Source organism: Mixophyes fleayi, chromosome 8 (assembly GCF_038048845.1).
Source record: "Mixophyes fleayi isolate aMixFle1 chromosome 8, aMixFle1.hap1, whole genome shotgun sequence".
In the NCBI taxonomy this organism is placed as follows: Eukaryota; Metazoa; Chordata; class Amphibia; order Anura; family Limnodynastidae; genus Mixophyes; species Mixophyes fleayi.
The window spans coordinates 59366744-59377371 of NC_134409.1; the positions used below are offsets into that span (position 1 = coordinate 59366744).

General features: G+C 42.5%; 1 protein-coding gene across 3 annotated transcripts in view; it reads right to left on the minus strand.

Moving 5' to 3' along the window:
• Positions 1-9909, minus strand: part of LOC142099299 (complement factor H-related protein 1-like) — a 213356-nt gene extending 203447 nt beyond the window's left edge. Inside the window, exon 1 of one of the 3 annotated variants that reach the window (XM_075182621.1) lies at positions 9633-9909. In XM_075182621.1, the coding sequence (XP_075038722.1) occupies positions 9633-9705 (73 nt within the window). In that variant the 5' untranslated portion in view covers positions 9706-9909. The remainder of the gene's footprint in view (positions 1-9632) is intronic. The other 2 variants (XM_075182619.1, XM_075182620.1) reach the window with 2 other exon arrangements.
• Positions 9910-10628: the final 719 nt, after the last annotated feature.

The window sequence follows — 10628 nt, forward strand, 5'->3', positions numbered from 1 at the left end:
GTGATAAACTAGATCCAGTCCCCATGTCTATATCTTCCCTCTAATAAAGTACCACAACCTGTGCATGTTAAAATTACCATCATGTTAATGTGAAGAGTGCTCCTGGTAGCCTATGATGTAGATACCAGTGGTAAGCGTATTAATAGTGATGTAAACACCGACAGTGTTTACACCTATATAATTAATACGATAGTGAAGAAAGCGACATGTAAAAAATAACTTCTTACCTGTAAACAGACACACTGAAAATCCGATATAAGGAGAGGGCGACACTTCCAAATTACGTCAATTGCAAGCGCGACTTGGACATTTCAAATTTTAAAGCAGAAACGCACAGACCTATGTATTACCTTTACGTTAGGGGTTAGGGTTAGGTGTTAGGTTAGGGTTAGAAATACAATTAATATTACCGTAATTAAATGTGTTCGTTTGTTGCCGATTTAAAAAACAAAACAAAAACAAGTCGTATTTGCTAGTTACGTCATTGGAAGTGTCGCCCTCTCCTCACATTGCTTTCCAGTGTGTCTGTTTACAGGTAAGTAGTCATTTTTTTACATGTCGCTTTCTTCACTATCGTAATAATTATGTAGGTGTAAACACTGGCGGTGTTTACATTTTCGTTAACTCGTACTACACCCATAGTTACATGCAGTCCTTGTTGCCCCTACTGGTTAGTGGTTACTGGCAAATATTACCAGGGGACACCTCTCCCCCAAATACACGTGTGTTTAACACAGTCAGGACGTGGAGTGGACAATAGCGTGTGCATGGTGCAGTACATATAGTGCTAGTCACCGGGCCATCTCAGATCAAAACAAAGATTATTCACTTAATTACACCACAAAAAGCATGATGGTATACATTTAAACACCAATCTCCTCCTGCAGATTTTCTCCACAGATATAATTGCAAGCTACTCTCACCACATTCCTGCACAGTACTTATAGATTCACAGAATGATACATTCCAGCTTCTCCTGCTGGGAGCAGTAGTTCACAGATAGAGACCACAGGTGCCTCACACAGGCTTTGCAAATTATGCAGCTCCCCAGATTGCAGGCTTGCAGACGAACAATTCACTTATCCACAAAACCTCCATCCCACTTTCTAGAGACTCCTCAGCTCCAACCTCCATACAAGCTGTACTTCCCAAATAGCCGTGCTCCAAATTTACCCGCTTCCTCCAAAAATGCTCCCGTACCGCTGAACGCCACTGGAGAAAATCCCGTACCCTTGCTGACTTCCTCCACTTTAAATTCATCCTTTCATCCTACAGCTCTGCCCTCTCACTCGCTAAACAATCTTTCTTTAAAGCCCTCATCTCGTCCCAATCCTCTAATCCCCGCCGCCTCTTCGCCACCTTCAGCACTCTCCTGGCCCCTCCCCCTCCTCCCACCCCCTCCTCCCTGACTGCCTCCGACTTCGCCTCCTTTTTATCCTCTAAAATTGAGGCATCTCCTCCTCCACTCTCTCGTCCACTCCCCCCCAGCCACCTTTCTCTCTACTCCTTCCGCCCCACCTCGTGCGAGGAAGTCCACTCTCTCATCTCATCCCCCCCCCCCTCTACCTGTCCCCTGGATCCCATCCCCTCCCACCTTCTTCGCTTCCTTTCCCCCACCACCTGCTGCTACCTCCCCCACCTCTTTAATCTTTCCCTTTCTTCCGGCATCTTCCCCTCCTCCTTCAAACATGCTCTCATATCCCCCATTCTTAAGAAACCTAATCTTGACCCCACTTCTCCCTCCAACTATCACCCCATATCTCTCCTCCCCTTTGCCTCCAAAATTCTCGAAAGGCTCGTCTGCATCCGTCTCTCCTCCTACCTTTTTAAACACTCCCTCCTTGATCCTCTACAGTCTGGTTTCTGCCCCCTTCACTCCACTGAAACTGCCCTGGCTAAAGTCACCAATGACCTCATCTCTGCTAAAGCCAGGGGCCACTTCTCCCTTCTCATCCTCCTTGACCTCTCTACAGCCTGCGACACCGTCGACCACCCCCTCCTCCTCCACATCCTCCAGTCCTTTGGCCTCTCCGGCCCAGTCTTGTCCTGGTTCACCTCTTACCTTGCTGATCGTTCCTTCTCTGTCACCACCTCTGGGTCTCTCTTCCCCCCCGTCCACCCTTCCAGTCGGGGTCCCTCAGGGCTCTGTTCTGGGACCCTTACTCTTCTCTCTATACACCTCTTCCCTGGGTGAACTCATCAGCTCCTACGGCCTCAACTACCACCTCTACGCCGACGACACTCAACTATACCTCTCCTCTCCTGATCTCTCTCCGTCCCTCCTCTCTAGAGTGTCCGCCTGCCTCTCTGCCATCTCCTCCTGGATGTCCTCTCGATTCCTCAAACTTAACCTCGCCAAAACTGAACTCATAGTCTTTCCTCCATCTAACACCTCGCCCCCTTCTGACCTCCCTATCACTGTCGATAACACCTCTATCTCCCCTGTCCCCCAATTTCGCTGCCTCGGTGTCATCCTCGACTCCTCTCTCTCCTTTGGCCCCCACATTCTCTCTCTTGCTAAATCTAGTCGCTTCCAACTGCGTAACATCATTCGCATCCGGCCCTTCCTCTCCCAAGATGCCACCAAATGTCTTACTCACTCTCTGATCATCTCCCGCTTGGACAACTGTAACCTCCTCCTCACTGGCCTCCCCCAAACTCATCTCGCTCCCCTTCATTCTGTACTCAATGCAGCCGCTAGGCTCATCTTCCTTTCTCGCCGCTCCTCGTCTGTCTCCCCCCTCTACCTATCCCTTCATTGGCTCCCCTTCCCCTACAGAATCCTCTTCAAGCTCCTCACTCTTACATACAAGGCCCTTCGCCAACTCCACTGCACCCTACATCTCCACCCTCCTCTCTATTCATGCTCCATCCCGTCCCCTCCGATCTGCCAATGACCGTCGCCTCTCTTCCCCCCTTATTGCCTCCTCCCATGTGCGTATCCAAGACTTCGCCCGCGCTGCCCCCCTCCACTGGAACAAGCTCCCCCCCTCCATCAGAACTTGCCCTAATCTGTCCAGTTTCAAACGGGCTTTAAAAACCCACCTTTTTCTTAAAGCCTTCCAGTGTTCCACTTAACTTCCTACCTTTTCTTCTGCCTCTTCCCCTTCATTCCCCTGCCATCATAGTTATCCTCCGTTCGTCCTTCTCTCCCTTTCTCCCCCGTGTCTCTCTGTCTGTCTACCCCACCCCTTAGATTGTATGCTCCTTTTGAGCAGGGTCATCTCTCCTCCTGTCTTCACCACTCTTAACTCTGCTCTCCAGCTACCAGCCCTCCTCCTCGAGGACCCTCTTCCCCCCCGTCCCCTCTCGCTCCCTCCTCTCCCTCTGGGAGTTTCCCTGTCACCCGTGCCCTCCCTCCTGGGCTCCGTCGTATGCGGACTCTCCCCTCCCCCTACCCTAGCATTGAGCTCATTGAGTTACTGTGCTGATTGTTTACTGTACTGTGCTGTCTCACCTCGTATTGTAATTTTGTTTGTCCCTGTACGGCGCCACGGACACCTAGTGGCGCCCTATAAATAAAAATTAATAATAATAATAATATATAATTTTTCTTCAATGTGTTCATTATTATACTATATTTAGTACTTTGTAAATTAACATGTAAAATATATTTTACTCAATATATGATTATTTCTAATTAAATAGTTCATTGTGTATACCTTCCTCCCCTTCAAAAGACCTTTACATACATATCTATCTTATCTAAAAATAAGGACACAGAGACATAAATGAAGTGGCTAAAGAAGGTCCCAGTTTTATTAATTAAATTTGGTGGTGGAGAAAGAGCACTGTGGGACAGCTACCAGACTGATACCCAAAACCAAGCGCTAACATTGTGAACTGCTGTGCATTCACTTAAAAAGGAAATAGTCCTTAAATACCTGGCCAGCCCTAACCTGGCGTCAGAGTAACTCTACCCCCTCTAAACTCACATGCCCTCCCTCACTGAGCCGGACAAGGACCCTCCCCACTGAAGGGCCAAGAGTTACCGTTGCTTTGAAGAGTAGTGCCGTATATATCAGCCGCTGATCGCAGTGCCTTCCTGCCAACTGTGCCTGCTCTATGGCGAAGGGAAAATTAGGTTAAAACAGGCCTAACTATCAAACTGGCACCAGGCGTGGGTGGGTGGGATATTGTAATGCAGAATTAGGCAAACTAAGAAATGAGAGGATCTATAAAAGTACCCAAGCCCTACCATTAGACATTCATGGGTCGGGCCTGAAACCAAGTTAACCCCTTCAAGGTAAGTGTAAGCTTGAATGCAACACTGTCACTATTTAATTACGTTTGTCTCTAGGGACTCTCTTGTAATACTTCACACAATTTATACAGTATTTTTTCGCATACTTTTTAACCACACTTTTTCTCAACACTTAAAATTTTGCAATTTAACATTTCAGCTTGATAAATATGCCTATGACTATTTGCATATTTGAGTGGGTGAAGTGTAGGGAAAGGTAGTTAAGGGACAGAGATTGAGTGTAAACTGAAGATAAGTGCAGCAACCTCTATGATCACATTCCTTATCTGTGGGAAAGCACTATAACTGAAAATTGGAGTACCAGTGGTTGCTAAAGGAATGGTATCCCTACGTAAAAGAGGAAAAGAGGGAACTGCATATGTGTTACCTGTGTTCTGCATTCATATGGAATAGGAGTAAAAACAAATAAGAAAGTGTGTTTTACTAAATCGGGAGGAGAAATTAAACGTTTTGTGGAAAATAGGAAAAATGCAAAGTGCTGTTGTGTGAAATCCTATGTGTTAGTCTGATGTTGAGGAATACAGAGAGCTATGCCATTGCTCTGTGCCATTTGTACCCATAATGCCTGTTTGCTCTATAAAGGAGAAGGGGAGATCTGGATTTGTTCTACTTTCTAAAACCGCATAATTGCATTCATCTGTTTATTATACAAATTCCTATGTATGATGTGTGCTAGTTAAATTGAAGCAATTGTGACTGAGTTTAATTTATATTGCTATTGAGAGTCATTGTGGCTAGAGGAATATTGCAGGATAGCAATTGAAGGGGTTAGAGGTACTATCTTTTAGTGGTATAGAATGTGTGAGACATGCACAAATTGTGTTTAGTATAGAGATGGGCGGGTCCGGTTCCCCGAGATCCGAACCCACCCGAACTTTGGGTATCTGAGTACCGAGCTGAGTAGCTCGGTACTCTCCCGCCTGCTCTGAATCCAAATCGAGGCCGAACGTCATCGTGATGTCTACGGATCTCGGGGCTCGGTTCTCGCGATACTTCAAGATTATAAATACACGCCTCCACAGCAATCCATCGACATTTGACAGAGGGAGAGAGCAGGGTGTAGTCACAGGCTGATTAGAGCAGGGACAGAGAATACAATATTCTGATTCCAATTGCTGTAACAAAAATCGCTAGAGAAGAGAGGAGGATAGAGGTTTCAATATTTGGCACTCCCCAGTGCTTTTGGGGTGTCCCCCATAATCGTGCATAAATATTGCTGGCTGTCAAAATTACTATCGGTCAGCAGTATCTACCAAATAATTGTTAGCACTCCCAAGTGCTTTTGGAGTGTCCCTCATAATTGTGCATAAATATTTCTGGCTGTCAAAAGTCATATTTGTCAGCAGTATCTTACCAAATAATTTTTACCACTACAAGTGCTTTGCGCTCAGAATGGATTCAAAGCAGTCCACATATGATCAGAATGAGCAACCAGGTTCTGTCACCAGTTCTGATGTTAGTGTTTCCAATACGTCATCTGGGCAAGGCGATGTCAAACTACACAGTGTTTCGAAATCAGTCCAAAAAACAAAAACCCCAAAAAAATTTACTGTGTTGAAGCGAAAAAGAAGGGTTACTGAGCAAAAGTTGTGCCGATAAAAAAAAATTGCCAACATGCCATTCACACACGCAGTGGCAAAGAGAGAAAGAGGCCTTCGCCTTTCTCTATTAGTGGCAGATCCAAAAATGTCACAGAGCCTACAAGTGGTGCACAACTACTGTTACGCTTTAAAGCCGAGTAGCAAGATAACAGTAAGGCATTAGAGGATAATGTTTGCTCTGAATCAGAATTGACACCAATCCCTGTGGAGAGTCCATCCAACAGTATGATGTCTAATCGTGAGCATTCTGTTAGTGTACCCATAAAGAAGGGCCCTTTCAGCAGTTCTGCTGATGTGTGCCTGAACAGCCCGAGTGTAGCTGGTGATACACCAAGTGAGGATGACACTTTGGGCTAGATTTACTAAGCTGCGGGTTTGAAAAAGTGGGGATGTTGCCTATAGCAACCAATCAGATTCTAGCTGTCATTTTGTAGAAAGTACTAAATAAATGAAAGCTAGAATCTGATTGGTTGCTATAAGCAACATTCCCACTTTTTCAAACCCACAGCTTAGTAAATCTAGCCTTTGTCTTTAGAAGAGGATGTGGGGGAGATTTGGGTATCCGACGATGAGGATGCGGTTGATTGTGTAAGTCCTGAAGCAGTGTGGCACCAGTAGGAGCAGTTCTGGCACGTGAGGTTCTGGCACCAATATGCAGGGATGACGCAGGTGGCAGACCACAACAGTTTGACATCTGGGCTGGTTGGAAGGATTTGTCAAACAAATGTGTGACCTTGACCATAACTCCAACCAACATTTACATAAACATTTAGTAAACATTAACATGCAAACGATGGTGGAGGGCCTAGCAGGGATTAAACTGTATTTTTCCTAATTTTCACTAATAATGTTTGGGTGTAATATACAGCCAAAGACGAGTGCTCAATTGCTAAGAGTCATTGATGAAGAGGAAGACAAGCAGGCTTGTCTGTAGAATTTGCAGGCAAATTGTGCTGCGTTATATAGGTAACACCCAAAGAGAAGAGCTTCATTGCTCCATTGCTAATTGTAATTGCTGAAATAGCAATAATAGGGCTGACAGTCTTGGTCTAAATCTGCAGTTACATTTTATTGTACCATAGCTCACTGTGAAACAGGAGAGGTGGCAGGGTTTAGTGATAATCTTCCTCAAACAATACTAATTCATCCCACCATCATAGAAGTCTGTGTAGTATGATGTAATTGCCGATAATGGCCTTCCAAAGGGAATGACTAGTTAATTTTAGGGCAGAGCTGTCACGATTTTTGGGCAATTCTTTTACAGCACAGCAAACATCAAAATGTTGTGCGGACTGATCTGCATCACCACTGGGTGTCTTGGGAAAGCAATTTTTTTTACAACGAGCAGTTGCCAGAGAAACTGAAGGAGAAGACGTCCAAACAAGATGTTGATAAGTCTGGAATCCTTGCAAAGAAAATTAAGTATTTAATCGACAATTAAAATATAGTTAGCACATTTACTTTGTTTTATTTCACACTATAATTTTCTGTAGCACCTTTTCAAAATGTATTATTAAGGCAATCACTTAACTCAAGCTAACTGTGTCTGCAATTTCTTCACAGGTAACTACTTTGCTGGACTAAAGTATATTTCCTTCAAATGCTAGTCTTCTTGCAGCTGCTGCATTCTCCTACATGCTGTTGCAGAAACCAGATATTGAACCTAAATGTTTCTGGACATAAACAGCATCTCCTGCATGTCATTTTTAAAAAGTTCTGTAACACCAAGTTGATAGCGTGTGCAAAACAGGAAACGTGATGGAATTCAACCCCGCTGTAATGCTTGACCAATATTGGGGTCGTTATCAGAAATGACATATCCACAGGAGAGTCAAAGCAGGATTAGCCATCTTTCAATTACATCCCTTAGTTTTTGGAACAGTTTGTCAGCTGTATGCCTCTTACTGAAGCCGCTGATACACAGAGTAGCCTACTTCTCAAAAATGTGACGTACCTGGGTACATGCTGCTGCTGTCCATGCTGGGGAAGGCGAATGACCAACCAGTGGGCTTTCACAGTCATATAAACTTTAGTTTGCCCAGTTCCGCTTGTACACATATCTGTGGTTAAGTGTACAGTGGGTAGAATGCCATTTTGTCGCCCAATAATTAAATTTTTAGGAACTTTCCGGTACAGGAGAGAATTAGCTTTTCTAGTAAAATGGTATAGTGATGACATTTGATAACAGGGACAGAACACCTCAATTAAATGTCTTAAACCAACTGTATTAATAGTGGACATTGGACGCAGATCTAACACTAGCATAGTACCCAGGGCGTCTGTTATCCGCTTTGCGACTGGGTGACAGGTTTCATTCTTGGTTCCTCTTGCAAAGGATTGTTTAACTGCCAATTGTTGGTTCAGGGGATATTGATTATGAAGGTGTTTGGGGGGAAGATTGCAGGTGCTGGGATGTAGATGAGAGAAGGGAGGTAGATTATGCTGGACTGCTTGTTGTTATTTTTTTTAACCTAAGTTTCTGATTTTCCCAACAGTTTTCAAAGAACTCGCTGAAAAATGACGAAACATGGATGAGGATTCCAGGTGGTTAAGGTCCCTACATCTACTGAGTGTGGCTTTAAAAACACTACAAATGGATAGACAACTCTTGCCAGGATTTGTGTAAAAATAATTCCACACTTAAGAGGTGGATTTTTGGTCTTATGCCCAGGCATGATAATGGCATTTCTGTTATCACTGGCAAGAACTGCAGCAATTTTTCATTTCAAGCGTATGAAAATAATATTGTGATATAGGAGGTGGTCAAAATTGAATAAAAAATTACTGGAAATTAGTGTTACTGAGGTTAATAATAATGTAGCTACAAAATAATACCTAAATTATGTTATTTTAGCACCAATAAATGTAATTTTTTTAACAAATTGCAAAACAAAACCAAAACCAAAACCAAAACATGCAAGGGCGGTTTTGCAAACCAAAACCAAAACACAACGGTAATCCAGATCCAAAACCGAATATAAAACCAAAACACGGGGGTCAGTGACCATCTCTAGTTTAGTATCAGTTAGTTAGGTTAATAAGATATAAATAGAAAAATGTCTATCTCAATTTCTGTGTATTTATTGAGTTTGCTGCACCCAAAATACCCTTACACCACTGTTTCAATCAAATAGATTTAATACATAAAACTTGTAAAAAAACCTTTAGGAGGCCAAGTCTCACTAATAAATGTCCCAGTGTGGCTTCTAAAGACCATCCTGATGTATTACTATTTAATGTGTGCCTGTGGTCCTAAGTAGAGGGGCTGGAGGGTTCCTTAGTCTCCCTTTGGTGTTTCTCACTTCCAGAAAATTACTCCAGTCTTGGTATCTCTCTTGGCCTCAGTACTACATAATAGTGAAAGCTAGCACTGAAATTCAGTCAATATTATCAATCTATATTTTTATTATTCATTATTATTATTTTTATTTATTAGTCTTGGTATTCAGACTAAAGTGGATACACTTTGCAACAAAGGAAACAAGGTAAAAAGTTTACTTAAAGACAGGACACACAAATGCATACACACACCAGGGGGTAAATGTATGAATCTCCGGATTCTTCATCTCCGGCGAGTTCAGCGTCTTCAGCGCTTAAATTTAAAGCGGCGCTGCCTTGTAAAGAGAGACTTCCCTTTACAAGGCAGCGCAGCTTTAAATTTAAGCGCTGAAGACGCTGAACTCGCCGGAGATGAGGAATCCGGAGATTCATACATTTACCCCCAGAAATGAAACTAGGGGTGTTACACGAGGTAGTTATTGTCTTACCTTTCTCAAGTGTTGGTGCTGCACTACAGGATAGAACAGATGTAAGAAGAAGGAGGAATCCAAATAAAGGCATCTTGTAATCACAGTAACAGAACTTCTGTTTCTCACACTTGTCGCTTCTTCTGCAGTAGAAAAAGTGAAAAAGCAACTAGCAGAATCAGCGTTTTTATATCTCTGACTAAATAAACGTGTATCTTCTTTTAATTGTAATCATGTCACAATCATCTTCCCCCAGTGAATGTTTTTTGAAGAGAAAAGTATATAGTTGGTTGCTTGAACCAATATTTGCTTTGGGATAATGTAGGCAGTCTGTATACCTTTGTTGCTTAAGCAAAAGATCAGGCGTTTTCAGCAGAACCATTACAAAATATATTTGTACATGTTAAATATACACAGAGTCAAGGCTGGAGGATTTATTTGTGTTTGCCAAATATTTTAAGAAATACATTGTTTACTACATACTGTTATTCTACAAATTTAAAATGTAAATCTATTAATATAAAGTCTTTATAATTTTTGATATTATGTTGTGAAAGATATTTAAAATTATTTGAACATCCTGCAAAAACATGTAACAATACATCTTAGTTTATTAGGTTTTTTGGTATTAAAATTCTGTACTGTACAAATTATATAGAGCTAGATGTATTCAAAACATTTTAATGCAGTGTTGACTATAAAATGCACTTTTTAAATAAGCCAATCTGTATACATACAATGTTAAATAAAATGTATCAACCCCGGAATATCCATTTTACCTTCCAATGTAGAACATTGTCTTTTACTGCTTATTGTTGCGATCACTACCAAGTGAAATAGTGAACTTGTACTAATCTAGCTGCTTTCCTTTGGGAGCTGCAATTAAAGGTAAGCAATGAGATTGGTAAGGAAGCAACTATTTCAGATCTGTAAGGGTATTAGGGAAGGAAGAAAGGTCTGACTAAAGCTGGGTACACACTACAGGTTTTTAACCCAATTATACTGCCAATCACACAA